Source organism: Octodon degus, unplaced genomic scaffold (assembly GCF_000260255.1).
Source record: "Octodon degus isolate 3935 unplaced genomic scaffold, OctDeg1.0 scaffold00038, whole genome shotgun sequence".
NCBI classification, from domain to species: Eukaryota; Metazoa; Chordata; class Mammalia; order Rodentia; family Octodontidae; genus Octodon; species Octodon degus.
This window is the reverse complement of record NW_004524614.1, coordinates 3,222,386-3,244,371: the sequence shown is the minus strand read 5'-3', so window position 1 is coordinate 3,244,371 and position 21,986 is coordinate 3,222,386. Positions and strand designations below refer to the sequence as shown.

At 33.9% G+C, this 21,986-nt stretch overlaps 1 protein-coding gene across 6 annotated transcripts in view; it reads right to left on the bottom strand.

The window, feature by feature from the left end:
- Window positions 1–21,986, bottom strand: part of Cdk8 (cyclin dependent kinase 8) — a 144,836-nt gene that overhangs the window by 38,227 nt on the left and 84,623 nt on the right. For 4 of the 6 annotated variants that reach the window (XM_004631041.2, XM_004631042.2, XM_023715099.1 and 1 more), the window contains exons 3-4: window positions 15,505–15,615; window positions 7,723–7,863 (exon numbers count right to left, since the gene is read on the bottom strand). In XM_004631041.2, the coding sequence (XP_004631098.1) occupies window positions 7,723–7,863; window positions 15,505–15,615 (252 nt within the window). Of the gene's footprint in view, window positions 1–7,722; window positions 7,864–9,168; window positions 9,299–15,504; window positions 15,616–21,986 lie in introns of those variants that run through there. The other 2 variants (XM_023715102.1, XM_023715103.1) reach the window with 2 other exon arrangements.

The following is a 21,986-nucleotide window of genomic DNA, read 5'->3' as shown; positions in this document are numbered from 1 at the left end:
GGATGGGCAAGGGTCCAAGATGGAGTCACTACTATCTGATAGGACAGAACTTACTGTTTCCCACATAAACAAAAAGGATAATATTTTTGCCCTTGAGATACTTATATTCCTAGGGAAATGATGTATTGGACACAAAATGTACTTAGTGAACATTATGCATCACAGCATTAATGCTTTCTCATTTAAATTTCTATTGTAAAGAAAAAATATAAGCTGGCCCCATTTTGTATGAGGAAAGTAATACAAAGGTTAATCTTTCCCAAGGTTATATAATTAAGTGGCAGATCCAAGGTTCGAACAAACCTCAGGCCCACTGTGATAGCACCTAATATTTCTTCTTCTGCCGATAACGATTAAAAAACACCCCTCCCCCCAAAAAACCCCTAACATTCTCTACTGCTCCTTATTATTTGCAACACTTTTTTCTAATTTCTCCCATTAGTATTCTTTATTTTTCCCCACATGGCTTTTAGATTTTCTATTTTGTCTTCTTCAGCATGATGATTCAGTCAACACTGGATTTTAGTATTTAATGTCAATCAAAGAGGAAAAAAATAAAGAAGGTCACAGTGTAAGCCCAGATTACAAAGTCTGACTCTATCTTCTAAAGAACACAGCTGTACAGGAAAGTCAACCCCTTAAACAGAAAATAATGCACATTGAAAACGTTCAAGTAGACAGCATGGTTATCCGGTTGCAAGTTTTACTAAGAATTACTAACCAGGTAAGACTGGAATGGTTATTACACAGATGCCTTCTCACTTCAAGGTCTATTATTTTATACAATTAGGGGGAAAACAGTATTTCAAATGACTTAAGGTATTTATATAAGTAGAATTTTTGGCTTGGTTAAGGAAAATTAGCTATCCTACCCTGCACTGTTTATATAGGCATCTTAAATTATACTGATTTATTTACAAGCCAATTTGTGATTTTTAAAAAACACTGGAAACACAAAAATGCAAGTAATCTTAGAAATCCATATATCTACTCTAGAATAGAGAGTTTGGAATCCTCAGGTCACTTATCAATAATCATGGCATAAAAAAATTATACATATTAAATAACAAAAAAGGTAAAATGATCACTATATAAAAAAATAAAATCTACTTTACTACAGGAGGGTAGGAGACTTAATAAAACATTTTTAATAGTTAATTCAGTAACTGTGGCTGATTTTTACCTTCAGAAACTTTAACAATTGCAAAAATTTACAGAGGATCTTAAACTCTTTGAGGTTGAAAATGACTTTGCCATATAGCTAAGCTGCTTATGCTTGTTCCCATGGGAAGACTTTACTTTTTACCTTTTATTAGGTCATTTCTCATTTGTTTATATCCAGTAAAAAGATAAAGCTGTCAAATTAGAAAAGACTGAGATTTATATAGCTATGGGCACAAATGACTTTAAAATAGTTTTATACAAAAATTCTAGCTGAGATAAGAAAACCTTTTCTAGTATATTCCTTCTTTAAAGATTAAATTACTTTTGCAAATCTCCAGAAACCTAGAAAATAATATAGTACTGTCAGGTCTGTCTCTATCACTGTAAAGTCAAGACTACAATATTAATTTTATATGATTTTTCACAGTATTATTCAGAGAATTTTGAGATGCTCTTTGGCAAAATCATTCATGGTATATAGTCATATAAATATTATATTTCTTTTCATTAAAATGAAAGTCTAAAGGGTAAAAGAAAAAAGTGGGACACCCACCACCACATCACAATAAATAAGGTACAGCTCCTACTAGATGCAGGCTCAGACAGTTCATGTTTGTCTCCAATAATATGATTCAAAATTTTTTACATAAAACTTTCTTAAATTTGTCCTCTTTTGGAAACATACTGTTCAGAGATAAAAGCAGTTATGAAAATTGTATTGTCACATAGTACTAAAAATGGAGAAAATATATATCTCACTTAAAATGCAGTTATCTACTTTGAGTCCATTTTCAGGATCATTAAAAAGCATCTCAAAGAAACTTCATTGCTTTTTAAATCTTGGATTTTATTTATTTATTTTTGTTTCCATAGGATATTTGTATTTTAGAACACAGTTTAAAAAATGGCATATCAGCAAGGGCCTGAGTTCAATCCCAGTTCCGCCAAAAAAAAAAAAAAAAAGGCAAATCATTAAGTCAGTGCTAAAGAATTTGTACTACAGGTTGAATAGGCCTTTTCTGAAATGCCTGAAACCAGAAATAGATGTTTTCACATTTTGGAATATTTGCATAGATATAAGACATCCTGAAGCAATCATGCATGCTTCGTATAGCCTGGAAAAAATGTCTTTAGTGCCTTTGTATTTTGATTGAGACCTATCAGAGGTCAGCTGTGGAGTTGTCCACTTGTGGCACCACACCTGTGTGTACAAGTCTGGGATTCCAGAGTATTCTGTGTTAGGCATCAGTGATGCTCAACCAGTATAATCATTACAAATGTATACTAACTGCCAGTGTTCACCAACAAACATCTATGCCCAGGCCTAAAAGTCACTACAGTATTGAGGTCAGATATCAGAATGTAAATCTTGGGTTTTAGAGTAACAATTCCCACCTGTTGAGAAGTTGGACTAAAATGTTTCAAATATTGTGTAGAAAAAAATGTCTAAAAAGACTCATTCAGGAAATGTAAACTAGAAGTAATATGTGAACTAAATAATATATTTTTATTATCAATTTATAACTTGCACATTTAAGTATGTATGCTATTTATAGTAAATATCACTGAAATAAACTGGGCTATTTTTCTCTTAACTTAGAATAGAATGTAGTCCACTGTGTGTGGTTAATATTAAAGTTAAGCAAGTGTAGAAAAAAGCATTTACACTAGGTGTGGTGTTGCACTTCTGTGATTTCAGCACTCACTGGGCCAGGAGGATTGCTATGAGTTTAAGGCCAGTCTGAGCTTACACACTGAGACCTTGTCTCAAAAGCAAGCAAACAAAGCAGGATTTACTAAGTAACTAAAAATATTCTTCACAATACATGTGTTTATAGAAGAAAAACTAATCTTTGCATGGCAGTATTCAAGATCCCAGCATTCAAGACGCAGAGGCTGGCGGATCGCTGAGTGTGAGGCCAGCCTAAACTACATTGTGAGTTCAAGGCCAGTTTGAACCATGCAGGGAGACCCTATCTCAAAAAACCAATAAAGCAAAACCAAACCAAACCAAAACACAACAAGAAGGAGGAAGAGGAAAGGTGTCCAGTTGGTCATTCAAGATACTACAGAATGAGCACAATTTTTATATCATGACTATTCATATTCAATGTTAACTAAACTTAAAGCAAATCTAATTTAAGTATGCCTTAATCAACAGTTACCAAAGCTATCTTCTATCTCAAGCCTGAAGTTTTTTAATTTTTTTGTATTTAGCACAGGGTCTCACTACACAGATTGGACTTGTAGTGACTCTCCTGTTTTCAGCCTTCTAAGAGCTGAGATTAAAGGCATGCACCACCATGCTCAGTCTCAGTTGCCATCTCAGCATACTCTGGGGACAGAGTGGATACGACACTCTGGGAACTGACCCTGATCTCTGTGTCTGCCTAAGCAGGTGCTTTAATTGCTGAGCTATTTGGCTGGCCCTTTCAAGCCTAAAGTTTATGGCTGTAGTTCTATGTTTTACTTGCTACCCAATTAAACAAAAGGGAAAATTTACAATTAGATAAATCTTCTGGATTTCCTAATAAATGAAGCAAATCTCAAGTAATGAGCAATGATTAAATGTGACAATTATAAAGCATCTTTCTTCCTTAAAAAGCTGTTTAAGGAACCCTGCTGAATATTCCCCTGACAATCACTCTGAGGAAGCTGCATGTGGCAAAGGGGGATGCAGTAGTTGGCACTAATAGGGGTTCAGAATGCAGGCTCCTTTTCTTGCCTGCTGCTCCGTTCCTTTGTTGCTTTGCCTCTGTCAGCATATAGTCAATCTTGGAGTCCTTTCTGCTGTTTTTCCTCTCCTGATGAACTTAACTGAACCTCTTTTCAATAGTAAAAAATGTATTCCTTAAAAATTAACACCAAGTCTTATCAATGTGAAATACATTAACCCACAATGAATATTATTTGTGAATATCATTAACCAAACTATATAAAACTTTTCCTGTTTTCTAGTCCAGATGAAACATCTTTTGATTGTAACAATAATGCATGTTAAACATAAGCTACACAGGTAATCTGTGTAGTTATTCAGGGAAAAGAGTGACACTTCCCTGAATTTTACCTCCCTTACGTAATCACTATTTAGAAAAATATGTTCCCCAAAGAATCAATGCCATTTAAAATGATTTTATTTTAATGCCAAGAAGTTTGCATAAAGCATTAATGTACTTATAATTTGGAGCTATTTCTAGAGGCCTAACTAAAATTGTTCCCCTTTTCCTAACTATCAAATACCTTCTGGGAAAATTTAGTCTAATGCATTGGCTTTCAAATCTTTTTTAACTCAGCCTATAGAGAAAAAAAATTTAATTACATGATAATATTCATATATAAACATATGTAATATACCATATTGTTTCTCTGGTGAGAAAAACTAAAAGTATAAATAAGGACCAAGACATTTAATAGATACTGAGTAATAGGAAGATGTCCAAATGGGAAGGGGAACACAAACGGGGTAGGGGGGAAGGATGGGAAAAGAAAAAAAAAGAGAAAAGAAGGAAAAAATGGAAACAAAGCTTTTGTAAATAGGGAGGGGAAGAAGGGTTGAGGAAGTGGAGGGAAAAGGGGGAAAAAAAGAATTAATTCATATCTTGTATAGGTACAAATTCCATACAATGAATATAGTCATGATATATACCTAAAACATACAACAATAAAAATGAAGTAGTTTCATGAAACAATTGTCCCTGTACATGATGCCCTTCTATTTTTTGTATTTTCTTTAGTTAAAAAACAAACAATAAAAGGTTGATTGTATTATACGATTCCAAATTCGCTTATAGCTTACAATATGCAGTGTACAATCACTGACCTAGAAGGAAAACCCTAAACTCAGCAGTCTACTCACACTACAGTTGTCTAAGCAATGATTTTCACTTAACCTTTCTGCTACTCAATTTTTTTCAGACTTACTGGCAGTTGAACAGATAGTAAGAAACTATACTTCAAACAAAACCAAAAATAATATTCTGTATTTTACAGCCATAAGCAAGCATTAGTATTAGTAAAGTAAAACTAATAAATCAGGCAATTTTTCACTTTTCCAAATGCTTGAATAAAATCAATCAGGTCTAAAATGTCCCTATGATTCATCATCCTGCTATCAATATATAAAAAGATGTCTTGATAAAGTGGGCTTATGAAATTGAGTTTGAGTCAATGGCTTACAGTCCAAGACTAGAATCTTATTTAATGGTTGCTAGGAAACTAACACATCCTTCACTGATGATAGCTGAAGCTACACCAAGTAATTTCAGATTACCCAGTATAATTGAAATAAGCCACAGGGCTGCAGGACAGTGAGGATATTTTGTTTGTTTGTTCATTTGTTTTCAAAATCCAATTAAACTCTGAAGTAGCTCAACCTAGCACCTTTCAGCATACACATTAGCCTTTAGGGCTGTTTCACATCATATACTACTCAAGGTAGTACATCCTCACTGGGATAGTCTCAAAGGAAATCTCCATAGAGATTTATTTTCTATATATTATTTTATGGCATAAAAACTATTTAGAAGGCCAGCCAGATAGCTCAGCAGATTAAAGCACCTGCTTAGTTAGATGCAGGGACTGGGGTTCAATCTCTGGCATGCTGTGCTGGCCCCGCCCCTGGGTGTACTGAGATGGTAATTGAGACTGGATGTGGTGGCCCATGACTGTAATCCCAGTTCTTGGGAGGCTGAAAAACAGGAGGATCACTATGTAGTGAGACCCTGGAGACCCGCTACCATTGCAATACTCTAAAACTTTCCAAACTTTCTATATAAACTCAATTGGAAAAAAAAAAAAAAACTATGATGAAAGTTTATACTTCAATGCATTAACTATTACATGCCATTTAGTACAGCAGGACTAAAATACCTATGTGCTTGCTAGTTCCAAGTTAACTCACTCTAATAAACCCACTAAAGTAGCCACTGGAATGAACATCTGAAAAATTTTAAAAAGTGAAGCATGTTAATGACCAACATGACAACTCGATACAAACTCTGATGGCTAATTTTATGTGTCAGCTTGACTAAATTAAGGGATACAGAGATAATGGTAATGCTATTTCTCTATGTATCTGTGAAAGCATTTTTTGTAGGAGATGTTATCTGAATCAGTGGGCTGAGTCAGAAAGATCTACCTTCTCCTAAAATAGGAGCACATCATTCAGTGGGTTGAGGTCCTAAACAACAAAAAGGCAGAGGCAAGGTAAATTATTTTTCTTTCTTCCTCAGTGGGACACCCTTCTCCTGCACTCTGAGATTAGAACTCCAGGATCTCTATCCTTTGGAGCCTATGAGACCTATCAGATACTCTTCCGCCTGGTCTGGTTCGCAGGCCTTTGGACCTGAACTAAGAGTCATATCATTGCTTCCCCTTTCTTAAGCCTTTGGATTTAGACTGAGCTAGCCTACGAGTTTCCTGGTGTTGTCTAGCTTCCATCTAGTATACTGTGGACCTAGGATCCATAAATGTGTGAGCCACTTCTTCTAATAAATCACATAACTAACTTGCTATGGAGAAGTGGAATCTGGCTGGAAGAAGTGGGTCACAGGGGCCTGACCTGGAAGGGTGTAACTCCCTCCCCAGCTCCTCCCTTTAGTCTCTGCTTCTTGAGCACTACAATGAGCAGCCTGCCTGGCAAGCACAAGGTCCTGAGTTCAATTTCTGGTGCGAAGAAAATCTCCCAAAAACACCACCAAAAAAACAAACTCACAAAAACAGAGCAGCTTAGAAAGAGCTTCTTATGCAAGGCCCCAAATCAGTTGTACCTTAACCTATGACATTTCTGAATTGTATACTTGGTGGTCAAGATAAAAATAATCCTCACATTTGACATTGTGACTAATTGTATAAAATGAAGGTGTTACTATAAACTACAGCTACTTCATTTACAAAGAAAAACTATGAAAGTACAGTATGTTTATTCAATAAAAAGCAGCCCATCTGGGCTTAAATTATTGAACTCTATGAAGATATAATGCATAATAACATGCTTGATGGCTGAAAAAAGGATAGACAATTTGGACACATAAAAGAAAAATAAGAAAACCACTACCTTAGGTTTTCAAGTCCTTAAAAACTGAATGTATCTGAAAATGGCAAAATTTCAAATTAATACGAAGAAGTTTACTGGCCAACAGCCTGCTACTACAATAGGGGAGTTCATAAAGTAAGCAGAATTAAGTAACAGTTGTCTTTTCTAATATATTATGTAGTGTGCAACAGGCTCCTAAAGTTTTATTTTCAAGTTACTCACAATCATATTTATATTTGTGAGTTTACCTGGCATCTAATAAGCAATGTCAAACAAGTCAATATTAAAAGCGAAGAAAAAGCTTAAGAAAATAAATGTGTCTTTCTTTTAACCTCACAATACATACTGATAGTGCACAGCTGGGAAGCAAGAAGCATTATATGAGAAAACCCTGGGTAGGGCATGTTTTGCTATTCTAGCACTCATTCCCTGTTTAAGATTTCCAGGCCTACTAATTTATAGATAACTACAAAAATATCTAGGCATAAATGCATCTTTCTAGTTTGAGTAAGAGATAAACTTACCAAATCCCTGTGCAACACCCAGTTAGCATGCAGGTAGTGAATTCCATCTAGGATCTGATATAATAATGACTTCACCATTCCCCGAGGTAATTGAACTGGCTTCTTGTTTGCTTTAGAAGCTCTGTGAAACTTGATTATATGCTGAAAGAAAGAAAAAAATAATCGATAATCTGACTATTTTCCTAACAGGAAAAAAAACAATCACTCAGAGATCCCCAAATATGTTACATATGTAATCTTACATTCTGTTTGATAACAAGTAACTTTAAAATTCCCTAATAACTGAGGTTAAAATTCGACTTCCTAACTATATATCAGTATATAACAGTGTCTCAGGAAATAAATGATGAAAATAAGGAAGGAGAAAATAATGTGCTTTTATTTTTAAAGTATAATTTTAAATTAATTACTTTTAGAATCTATTTGATTCATGTTTATGTAGCAGAAATTTTCAAAAGCAAAATCTTTTTTTATTTTGTAAGGATAAAATGAAAAGTTCAAGAAAAAAAGTTTAAGAGATACTTCTGGCTGGCTAAGATAGCACAGCTGTGCCTATTTCTTCAGGCTATGAAGAAAGCATGTGGAAAAACATTTCAGTAAAAAATATTTAGAAACATGAAAGATTTAGATGAGGAAAAGACGTGCTTGGTATTACCCATTAAAGCCTTTTCTGTGTAACATTACAGGACATTCTGTAAAACGAAGTATAGCTTTATGAATAAATCTATAGATAAAATTTTATTTTTTTAATGTTTGAAACTCCCTTGAAAGGCTTCTTTATTAAGCACTCTCAAACTTCAGAAAAAGCTTCATCTCAGCTATGCCCTGCACTTCATTGTACATATACCTGGCACTACATACCACAGAAAACAGGCTCTTGATCAACATTTATAAATGAATATTAAGCATGTTCTTGAAATAAACATAATAAAGGATTGAGATATTTAACATTGTAGTTTATTTTCATTTTCTAATTTCTTATATAGAATACTACATGGATATGGAATAACTAATGATTAAGCTTAAGTTTCAATTGAAAATATACATTATGATTAAATTATATTTTAATAGCAGCATTATGCTATTTCAATTTCTTTTTTTGAAGATAATATGTAATACAACAATAATTGTTGAATTCCTATTATTTTGTTTAATGAAATCGTGTATCATTTCTAATTTTTTTCTTCACTATTCTGTATTCTCTTTAAAAGAAATACGACATGACAAGTCTGTTAAGATTAATAACAACAAGTTCATATAGAACACTCAAGAAAATTTAAAATCCTTCCAGAGGAAGAATGAAAGGGCAAATATATATGAGGTAAAATAATTAATGGACTCCATACACATGTCTTCATGCTATTCTTCCATTAGAGTATTATAAGTGACTTTTTATTAAAGCAGTATTTTAAAACTACAAAAAACAAGGGTGGGAGAATTTGGTACCTTTGTTTTCTTTATATTCCAGGATATGGGACAAATATATGGCATCTACATCATCAAATCTCAGCATTACCTAAGTGGCTTCCTTTAAAAAACTCTTACTGTAGCCGTTGTTATCTTCTGCTGCTTTACCTCAGCCAAATCACCTCAACATTTCTATTTAAACAGGAACATAAGACTGATGAAGGTGTGAGTTTTGTAAATTGTCATTTGTTTTTTATGAAAATTAATATAAAAAAATACATCTTTAGTTTTACTGTCATTAGATGATAAAATGATGACCTGTACAGATAGTGTGTGACCTATTGACTATAATTTGCTAAAATACAATTAATATTTCATGTAAAATTAAATACTCTATAGCAGGCTGGCTAGAAATCACACTGAATACAATTCTTACTATATTCTGTGCTAAAAAATAGCTTATTATAAATCTTGTCTATAAAATAGCTTTAAGAAATTTTGTCTTAAATCCAACATTCTTTCAAAACACTGACAAAAATAAGTGTTTTCTTCAGTGAATAGAAACCATATCTGAATAGGATTAAAAAATAAAAAGAACTGTATCTGAATAGGATTTAAAAAAGAAACAAAACTATACAACAAACCAATAGCAAACACAGTATTATATGGGAAAAAACTAAAAGTATTTCCCCTAAAATCAAGAATAAGACAGTATGTCCACTATCATCTTTTCTATTCAACATGCTACACAAAACATTAGCCAGAGTAATTAGGAAAAAGGGATGCATACAGGACAGGAAGAACTCTAATTATCATTATTTTCAGATGATATGACACTCTGCATAAAAGACTCAAAGTACTGTACTAAAAAGACTCTTAAGAGTATTAATAAAATTCCAGGCTGGAGATGGTTCAGCAGTCTATAAACACCTGCCTGGCAAGCACAATGACCTGGCTTTGATCCCAGGTACCACATGCCCTACTGGCCCTGGAACCCTGAGGGAGCCTAGCTGGCCACCGAAACTGGGTAGGGTGGTGCATGCCTGTAATACCAGTGGTGGTGAGGCTGACACAGGAGGATCACTATGAGTCTGATCTGCATAGCAAGACTGTACCAAATAAATGATTTTTAAAAAATGTTTAAAAAATGAGTATTAACAAAATTCAAACATAAAGCAGGATAGAAATTTGACACATGAAAAACAGTGACATTTGTGTGCACCAATAATGAACTCGATGAGAAGGATATTATGAAAACAACACAATTCATAGTAGCATCAAGAAAATGAAATACTTAGGAATTTACCTAACCAAAAAAGTGAAAGACCTCTACAAAAAAACTATAGCACTCTGAAAACAGAAACTGAAGAGGACATCAGGATGTGAAGAGATGTGACCTGTTCCTGGACAGGCAGAGCCAATATTATAAAAAAGGTCATACTCGCAAAACTATTGTACAGATTCATTGCAGTCTCAATCAAAACAAGAACAGCATACTTTACAGATCTATACAAAATATTCCCAAAATTCATATGCAGCAAGAAGAGACCCAGAATAGCAAAAGCAATTTAGGGCAACTAGAGCAAAATAGGAGGCACAGCAATACCTGACTTCAAGCTATACTAAAAAGCAGTGGTGATAAAAATGAGAAGGTACTGGAAGAAAAACAGATATGTGGGTCACTGGAACAGACACTTCCCCTGACACATTCAGCTATTTGATCTTTAACAAAGTGGGCAGAAGCATATGTTGGAGAAAAGATAGCCTATTTGACAAGTGGTGCTAGAAACACTGGTTATCTGCAGAAGACTACGAGTGGACCCTTAAATCTCATCATTTACTAAGTTAAAATCAAAATGGATCAAAGTAAAAACATTAAACCTGTTGGAATGTAAAATAGGTAAAACACAGATACAGGTGTAGAAAAATTTTTCTTTTTCTTTTTCTTTTTTTTTTGCGGAACCGGGGATTGAACTCAGACCCTTGCGCTTGGCAGGGAAGCGCTAATTCTACTGAGCCATCTCCCCGGCCCCAGAAAAACTTTTCTAAACAGAATCTCAATTCCATAAGAAGTAACAGCAAGAATCAACAAGTGGGATTACATTACATTAAAATGCTTCTATTTAGTAAAAGAATCAATCAGTAGAGTGAAGAGACAGTTGACAGATGGGAAAAAAATTTTCAGCTACTCCTCAGACAGACTAATATTTGAATATACAAAGAACTAAAAAAAAAGAGCTGGGCAAATAGCTCAGCTGATTAAAGTACCTGCAAGCAGGCACAGGGGTCCAGGGTTCAATCCCCAGGCTTGCTGTGCCGGCCCCGCCCCTGCAGTGCACCAAGATGGCAAATGAGACTGGGCGTGGTGGCGCACGCCTGTAATCCTAGCACTTGGAAGGCTGTAAACAAGAGAATTACTACAATTCTGAGCTAGTAGTGAGACCCTGAAAACCCTGTAGAACCTTCCCTAAAATTAAAAAAAAAAAACAAAAAAACCACCTAAAATTAAAAGACCTAGTCAACAAATGGGCAAGAGAAATGAACAGACACTTCACAGAGGAAGAAAAGCAAATGGTCAACAGGTATAGGACAGAATGTGCAGTATCTCTGGCCATTGGAGAAATGCAAATTAAATGAATGCTACAATTCCATTTTATTCCAGAAGGAATGGCAGTCATTAATAAAACAAAAAATAACAAATGCTGACAAGGCTGTGGTGAAAAAACTCTCTCTCTTTATTGGTAGGAATATAAACCAGTACAACCATTATCAAAATCAGTATGGCAATTTCTCAAAGAACTGCAATTAGAAATTCCGTATGATCTAGTGTTTCCCATCCTATGTATCTTCCCCAAAGAGCTTAAGTCATCATACTACAGTGATACAAGCAAAGCAACATTTATCACAGCACAATTCTCAATAGATACACCCTGGAAACAGCCTGCATACCTATCAAAATACAATTCGATAAAGGAAATTTGTCTGCTATGAAGAATGACAATTGTGATACTTTTGTAGAAAAACTGATGCTCCTAGAAAATACAATCTTGAATGAAACAAACCAAACACACAAGCTTAAAAACCGTATGGTGTCTCTCATTTGAATGAAGCAAAGTACAAAGGAAGGGAATGATAAATTACAGCTAGAAAGGGACAAGGAGATGGATGGCTTGCAAAAGGGAAGTAGACCAAGAGAACAAAGGCAAAGGGTAAGGAGGAGAGGAGAAATAAGTACATGAAAATCTGTCATAGTCATTAATCTAACAATCTTAACTAATGAAAATATTGTATGTAATAATATGAGCTAAGGGGGCTAGGGAGATGGCTCAGGAGAATAAGTGCTTCCCTGGCAAGTGGAAGGTCCTGAGTTCAATACCTGGTTCCGCAAAAATAAAAAATAAATAAATAAATATAAAAAATAATAATATGAGCTAAGATTAATAATATCAATAAGTAAAGGAAAACATGAAAAAGTTATCAATATACTTCTGAAGCAATTCTTGAGATGACTTCAAAAATAGTTTGCATCAAATCAAATTTAAACATGAAAGATGACAGTTTGTAAAAAGTAATTACTTAAAAATCTAAAAGCATATAAAATTCAATTTCTAAAGTCTATTAAAGTTTAAATGAAACAAATCCTAGAAATTAGTAAACATTTAAAACCATTCTGTTTTCAGAGGTGAATTTATTTGTAAAACAGTTTTACTAATGTTCTAGCTTTAATTAAGGTTTCTGTATATGCATATACAAACTAGAGTGGAACGAAACTAAAAATTGTTTTGAAGATTTCTGCAAACACTTATGATATTATGAAGACTAGTATATCAGCATATGTGTTTTTTCTTACATTTATCCCAATGAAAGAATGATTTAGACTAATTTAGGAAAAGAGATTAATATGTAAAACAATGAAATATTTTAAAACTTTACATATTAGAAAAAATACAACTCACAGGAACAAGTATTAATATTTAATTCAAGGTAATATTTGGGGCTTTGTTTATTTGATTTTAAAACTGTAATCTTGCATAACATTTTCTGTACATAAAGTTGACTGGAAAAGAAGATTTACAGTATGTTTCAAAATTACTTTCTGCTATCCTCTTAGACTTTCATTTTATTTATAAGACGTCTTACTTCCAAAATGACATTTTTTAAAAGACAAAACTGTTATATTTAACAAACTAGAAAATTTTACAGTTACTTAAGACTTTTTCAAATCCAATTTAAAATCAATCTGTTTAGTAAGCTGAAAATGTGGAGGCAAGTTTTCGTATGTCAGCTATTTTAAGATAGGCAGGCATGGTGGTGGTATAACCTGTAACCCCAGCACTCTGGGAGGATGAGGCAGGAGGATGGCAAGGTAAGGCCAGCATGGAGCAACATGATGAGACTTTGTGTCAATAAAAGCGATTTTTAATAATATTTTTATCAATACAGCTCTTTCTTTTCATCATTTTAGCTAAAACAATAAACTACAGTCATTTAATTTGAAAAACCTTCAAATATTTAACTGGGTCTAAGTATCTAAAAATATTCTTATCATAGGTTAAACACACAAACAAAAAAAATAAACCAACACTGGAATCTATTTTTATACTAATCTCATTTTGTGGCAGAGCGCTCATCTGCAAAGAATTTTTCCTATGCAAGTGTATATAGATCAACTCAAGTAAACGCGATAATGAATTACTGCTGATAAAAAACATACATTAGAATATCAAATAACCATCGAAGATATCAAATAATTTATAATGGTTTTTTACATTTGCATACTGTACTACATTTAGTTTATCGAGCTTTGCAAAAAACAAAAAACCTGCTTCCCAGAAAAATCCTATAAACAACAACAAAAAAAATATAATACATTTTATAGATAAGGGAAGCTGTGACTTCAGGAGCACTTGCCTTGTGACATGACAAAAAACAGGTATAATCATTACATTTCAGTTTAGTCTTGCAAATATAACAGATACACCACTTTTAATCTTAAATTCTTCCATACTGTTGAATAAAAGAAAAATTTTATGTATTTTTCTGTTTTACTTTTAATAAAAAAAGCTACAACTATTTAGTTGCCTACATTATTTAGATTCTACTGTTCTCATTAGTATCTGTTACAAACATAAAAAGAAAATGACACAATCAAAAATTAATACCAAAGTTGGGTATTGTGGCACATGCATGTAATCCCAGGATTCAGAAGGCTGAGGCAAGAGAATTTACCTTGAGTTCAAGGACAGACTGAGCTACATAATGAGTTCAAAGACAGCTTGAATAACACAGTGAGACCATGTCTCAACAACCTCCCCCTTCTAAAAGAGAAGTAGTATTTGTTGGGAACTCCTAAACAAAAAATCTGAAATATAAAACGCTTCAAAATCTAAAATGTTTTGAATGAAGATATGTCCCAACTGGAAAATTCTATATCGTGAAACTATTCAAGGATAAAATGGCTTTTTTTTTTTAAAAGAATACAAGATAGTAAAAAAAAAAAAAAAAAAAAGGCATTACAAATGACAGAATTTCACTAAACAAAGTAATAGGAATTCAACAGTGGTTGTTGTATTGTTTAATGTTATTTTCAAATTACATGTTTAGGTTAACAGATATAAATGTGCAAACTGGTTTTAAAAAACACAAAAAATTATATGAAATTAAAAAGCAAAATTAAAAAATTATAAAAAGAAAAATATTAAGCATTAACTGCTCCTTTCAAGAGACCAGCAGAAATCAGCAGTACAATTATCCAAATTATCCTGTATAAATACATAAAATCATGGTACTGGAAAAAAAAAATAGACCTGAGGATCAATGGAACAGAGTAGAAGATGCAGACACAACTACAAACACACTCAGCCACCTTAACTTTGACAAAGGAGCCAAACATATCACTGGAAGAAAGATAGCCTCTTTAATAAAAGGTGCTGTAAAAACTGGCATTCCACATGCCAAAGGCAAAAATAGACCCATGTCTATCACTATGCACAAAACTATAGTCAAAATAGATCAAAGATTTAAATATTAAAACTGAAATCTTAAATCTTCTGGATGGATATTAAAAATAACCTTTAGGCTATCTATATATGGGGCATATGAAACAAGTTAATTTCATATTAGACTTGGGTATCATCTCCTTTCAGATTTTGGATTGTTTGCATACACATATAGTAAGACATTATACACAAGCAAATATTTCAAAATCTGTATGATCACTCTTTTATGCACAGCAAAATACTTTTGCCTCAGTAATGCACCAACCACTTATGAGTTAACTTTATTTTAAAAATATAAATCTCCTAATTGTTTGAGTCACTTTTTAAAACCCCTGACTGAAACCAACAGCTCATGTCAATTAGCAATTCACCTTACCCAGAGGTCATGTTCAGCATAGTCAAACAGAAGCCATACTTTACGATCAGCATGAGACAGAAACACCTTTTGAAGAGAGATAACATTTGGATGCTTAAGCTCTCGAAGTAACTGCAAAACAAGAGAAGTCTATTAAAATTTTTTTCAATAAAAATGTTAAGAATGCCCCACTATTTATAATTTAATCGAAATCTAATGAATACCCACATTAATCTGAGCTATCTACACAAATGTTTCAGTAACAAATGAAAAAAGTCTATGGGGAAGATATTAAAAAATTGTGTATCTTGTTGTTTGGTGGTTATTTTGCTCTAATATTTTTCTTGTAATACATATAAAAATAAAATTATCATCTTAGCTCTTTTTAACTAAACAAGTTAGTGGCATTCAGTGTATTCAGTGTTTTACAACTATCACTACTAACCATTTTAGGATTATCAAAACAGAAACATTATAATCATTAAACAATACCCTATTCCTCCAGCCCTTGTCTCTCTAAGATTCTGCCTGTTTTATACACCTCATGTAAGTGGAATCCCACAACATCTTACTTTTGTTTTTGGCTTACATCATTTAGCATAATGTCCTCAACATTAATCCATATTGTAGCATAATATCTCTATCCATCCATGCACCCATCCATAAATCTATCAACTTACAGTGGATTCACATCCTGACAAAGCCACTTTAAGTTAAAAGTGCATTAATTCACCTACCCTACAAAACACTGCAGTTGAACTACAAAATACACTCACTGTATAACAACAATTTTTTATATTGATCTCCTGGCAGCAAACACAATGCAACATGCTGCATGGAGTCAGGCCAGGAAAACAAATGAAACTGAATTCAAAATAAAGTCTCTACTAATGCATATGGATTTTGCATGATTGTAAAAACAGAGAATTCTAAGTCAAAGATTATTTATAGATACATTTAAAAAATTCTAATCATCCTTTGGTAAACAGTTGGATTTCAAACCTTATAGCTGTTGTGAACAATGCTTTTCTGAACATTAGCATACAAAAGTCTGTTTGAGGCCCCACTTTCAATTCTGTGGATACATGTCTATGAAAGAAATTTCTGGATTATAGATTATTCTGTGCTTAACTTTTTGAAAGACCTCCAAATTGGTTTTCAGTGGCTGCATACCATCTTCAACTGAAATGCATAGTGATTTCAATTTGCCTACATCCTTACCCACACTTATTTTCCTTTAAAACAAGTAAAATAAAACAAGTCAGCCATTCTAATTTATATGCAGTAGTATCTCACTGTGCTTATAACCTGCATTTTCCTATTTCCTAATAGCATTGAGTATCTTTTCATGAGCTCACTGGCCATTTGTATATTGCCTTGGGAAGAAATATCTTCAATATCTTTGCCCATTTGTTAATCAAGATTTTTGTTTTTGATATATTAGAGAAATTCTTCACGTCATCTAGACACTAACCTCTAAACAGATACACAATTTATTTTCAATTCTAAATTGCCTATGATTTGATATCACAATTAAAAATAAACCTGTAGCTTGTAATATTTAAAAATACCAAAGGCTTAAATGCAATATTAAGAATTATAATACTCAACAAATCACATATTAAATGAGAACTAACATTTGTAACTATAGTACAATAGCTACTTTCACCGATTTAAGTTATACTGTAAAATTGATTAAATTTTTCCATAAAATAATAAACAATTTTATATAGAAACATCCAAGTAGATCATGTGTTCCTGCATTCAACCTTTGTCATCTCTAAAAGGATGCATTTTTTATTCCTGCTACCCTGCACCACCAGGACGTGCTGGTTCCAGCCCAGGTGCTGCTTAGGTGAGACCCTCTTCCACTCCCTTGGGACCCCCACCACCGGCCCACCCAGTGAGAATTTCTGCCTTGTTCTGGGGACCCCTAGATCAAGTCCTAGACCAGGCCCTGTGAGTGTGTGGGAGAGCTTCTGGTTACCCTGTGCCAGCGGGAGCTGCCGATCCAAGCCCAGGCACAGCAAGACGATGCAAAGATGAACAAGGAGAGGCTGATAGGCATCAACGAGAAAGAAGGAGTCAATACAAATGACATTAAAAAATATGGGCACAAGTAATAGCAGAAAACTTCCCAACAAATAAGAGGAAAGAATCTGCCATTCAAATAACTGGAGCATACAGAACTCCAAGTAACCTCAACCCGAATAAAACACAATGAGACATATAATAGTCAAGACCCCAGAAATTCACCAAAATAATAATATACTGCAAGTTCCTAGAAAAAGGAAGCAGATTACATTAAAAGGAAAACCCATCAGAATTATGGCCCACTTCTCTTCACAAACCATGAAGGCAAGAAGAGCATGGAGCAGAGTACTTCAAGTCCTCTATGAAAACAAATTTCAGCACAAATTGCTATTCCCTGCAAAACTCTCTTTCAAGTTTGATGGAGAAGTGAAATACTACCATAACAAATTAAAGAATTTCATGATGACAAAGCCAACCCTACACAGGCTACTGAAAGATGTTCTAGAGAGGGACCAAAATGACCAGAACTCCACCAATGAGATCAGATGGAACCAACTGAATAGGAAAAATAAATAAACACAGGAGAAAAAGGAGTAAATGACAACAGGTAAATAACATGTCAATCAAAACTCAATACATCTCAATTCTAACCATCAATATAAATACTCAATTCACCAATTAAGAGACATAGACTGGCACAGTGGATTAGGAAACAAAAACTTATAATATGCTGTATACAAGAAACACATTTAACTCATAAAGACATTCATAGACTGAAAGTCAAAGGATGGAACACAATACTACATGCCCCAGCACCTCAGAAAAAAGCAGAGGTAGCAATACTATTCTCAGACAGTCTCAACTTCAAACCAACCAACATCAAGCGAAATAAAAAAGGCCACTACATACTGGTTAGGGGAAAAATTCAAGAGGAAGAGGTAACATTCATAAATATGTATGCACCAAACACGGGAGCACCCAACTATATAAAGCAAATCATAAAGCAAATCAACATGAAAAATCTAATATCCAATACCACAATCTTAACAGGAGACCTTAACACCCCCTTATCCCCAAAAGATAGGTCAACCAGACAAAAACTTAGCAAAGAAATAACAGAACTGAACCAGAGCTTGAAACAAATAGACTTGGTGGACATATAGAGTTCCACCCAAGCACAGCTGAATACACATTTTTGTCAGCTGCACATGGGTCATTTTCTAAAATAGACCACATACTGGTAAATAGGTCATGCGTGAGTATATGCAAGAAAACAGAAATTATCCCGTGCATATTATCTGACCACAGTGCAATGAAAGTGGAAATAAATGACAAAAGAAACCAGAAAAAAACCCTAACTACACGGAAATTAAACGACACCCTACTCAGCAACCAATGGGTCACAGATAAAACTAAACAAGAAATTCTACAATTCAATGAAAATTCAAGCACAACTTATCAGAATTTATGGGATACAATGAAAGCAGTTCTCAGAGGGAAATTCATAGCTGTGAACTCACACATTAGGAATTCTTTTCTGAAAAAAAAAAAACAAAACAGAATGGAAACAAATAAACACACTAATGCTGCACCTTCAACAACCACAAAAGGAAGAGCAAAACAAACCTAGAGCCCAAAGAAGGGAAGAAATCATAAAGATTAGAGCAGAAATTAATGCAATTGAAACAAAGAAAATAGTTCAAAGAATAAACGAAACAAAAAGCTGGTTCTTTGAAAGATTAAATAAAACTGATAAGCCCCTAGCTAACCTCATCAAAAAGAGGAAAGAAAACATTCAAATACAAGCAATAGGAATGAAAAGGGGGTAATTACCACAGACCCAGTGGAAATTCAGAAGATTATCAATAGCCACTTTGAGAATCTTTACTCTCAAAGAATAGAAGACACAGAAGAAATGGACAGATGCCTGGAACAGAACACATTATCAAAGCTGAATCAACAAGATATAACCACTCTCAATAGCCAAATAACAGCCAATGAAATACGAGATGCAATTAAAAACCTACCGACACAGAAAAGTCAAAATCCGGATGAATTCACAGCTGAATTTTGCAAGAAATTTACAGAAGATGTAGTCCCTATACTCCTTAAACTTCTCAATGAAATTTAAAAGGAGCATTCATCCCAAAATCATTCCTGGATGCAAGTATTACACTGATACCAAAACCAGGGAAAGATACAACTAAGAAAGAGAACTACAGGCCAATCTCCCTCATGAACAAAGAAGCAAAAACCCTCAATAAAATCCTAGCAAATAGAATATAGCAAATCATCAAGAAGATCAGACACCATGACCAGGTAGGATTCATCCCAGGGATGCAAGGATGGTTCAATATTTGAAAATATATAAATGTAATACACTATATCTATAGAGCACAAACTAAAAATGACGTGATCATCTAGATAGATGCAGAAAATGTTTTTGACAAAGACCACACTCATTCATGTTCAAAGTCCTACAGAAAATTGGAATAGATGGCCTCTACTTCAATATGGTAAAAGCCACTTATGAAAACCCAACAGCTAACATAATCCTAACTGGGGAAAAACTGAAATCTTTTACTTTTAGATCTGGTACAAGACAAGGATATCCTCCATCACCACTCCTATTAAAAATAGTTCTGGAAACCTTAGCTACAGCCATTACGCAAGAGAAAGAAATAAAAGGAATAAGAATACTTAAAGAAGAAGTTAAATTATCATTATTTATAGATGACAAGATGCTTTACTAGGAAGACTCAAAAAAACTTTGCCAAGACACTATTAGAATTAATACAGAAAATCAGTAGCATAGCAGGATACAAAGTCAATACCCAAAAGTCAATAACATTTCTCTACACAGATAACAAACACACTGAGAGGGAAATTATAGAAAAATACCTTTTACAATGGCACCAAGGAAAATGAAATACTTTGGAAATAATCTAACTAAAGAAGTCAAAGATCTTTTCAAGGAAAATTACAGTACTCTTTTTTATTTATTTATTTTTTTTTGTGGAACCAGGGATTGAACTCAGGCCCTTGAACTTGCCAGGTAAACGCTTATTCTACTGAGCTATCTCCCAGGCCCCTTATAGTACTCTTAAAAAAGAGATCGTAGAGGATTTCAGAAAATAGATATTCCATACTCCTGAATAGGAAGAACCAACATTGTGAAAGTCTGAGAGAATGGTTTCTCTCCATGTGACTCTCCTTAGGCACATTCTAAATCATTGATCACTTTCCTCTTTGGCCCCATAATCTCCTCAAGCAGAAAATTTGGGACACTACCAAGTGATATGACATGAAGTTCACATATGTCCTTAGTCTTAATTGACCTTGGAAGTCTAGGGCCAAAATGTTGCCTTTCCTGCAGCCCTCGTTTCCTCTAATTTTGGTCTGCAAACTTCGGTTAACCATCCAGAAGACAAGTTTCTTGTTATTACCATTCTTGTAATTACCATCCAACCTAGGCTGTTAAGCTTAACCTCACTATCTGTCGGAATATCAAACATCTTAGGCATAACATGGAACAGGTATTTTTCATCAAGTACTGACATGTTGAACTTTAAGTCCCTGAATAATATGATGAAAAAGCATTTAAAAATTAGAATATATTTAAAAAAATATTTTAGACCATTTTTTTATTATTTATTTATTTAATTTATTTATTTGTGTGTGTGTATGTGGCCAGCTCAGCCCGTCTGGAGGCGGGGTTGGCTGGTATGTACTGGGTGATTGAACTGTGGTCCATGTGTGTTGCTAAGCTTGTTCTAAGTAGGTGCTTTAGACTACTGAACCATCTCACCAGTCTCTAAAAATTACAATATATTTTCAAAAATAAGCATAAAGAATTACACACAAGTCCAAAAATCTAACCATACACAGCATTAAAGCAGGACAGTCCCACAATATTAATTTTCCTGTCTCTTGCTTTCATTCACGACCCCGTTCTTGAAAAATCATCTACGTGAGAGACAACACAGGAGCAACTGGCATGTCATGAAAGGCAGCCCGTATTCAGAAGACTAGAATGACAGGCACTCCAAGCATGAAACTACTATTACAGAATACCATCGTCAGTGCAGTTGCTTATTTCACAGGTATCAGTATAGTAAGTCAGGGTGAGAATCTTTCCAATTAACTGTTAGATTCAAAAATGTTCTTGAGACTCTCAGGATCATAGCCTGGCCCATTTCCTACATGTAACTGTATGGCTTGCCACTGTCATGTTTCCTAGCGCTTCTCTTTTCCCTCTCTTCATTAGTTACTCCTCGAGATCCTGCTTTCCTTTTACTCGTGTTATACCTTTCTAATTGTATTCTTTTCAGTTCTTTATTTTTTTTTCAAAATTTTATTGATAAACAGCAATGAGATAGTTTCAAATCAAATCAGAAGTACAGTTTCAACAAATAATACACTGCATATATTCTTCTTAGTGGTTAATTGCTGTACAAGATGCAGACTTG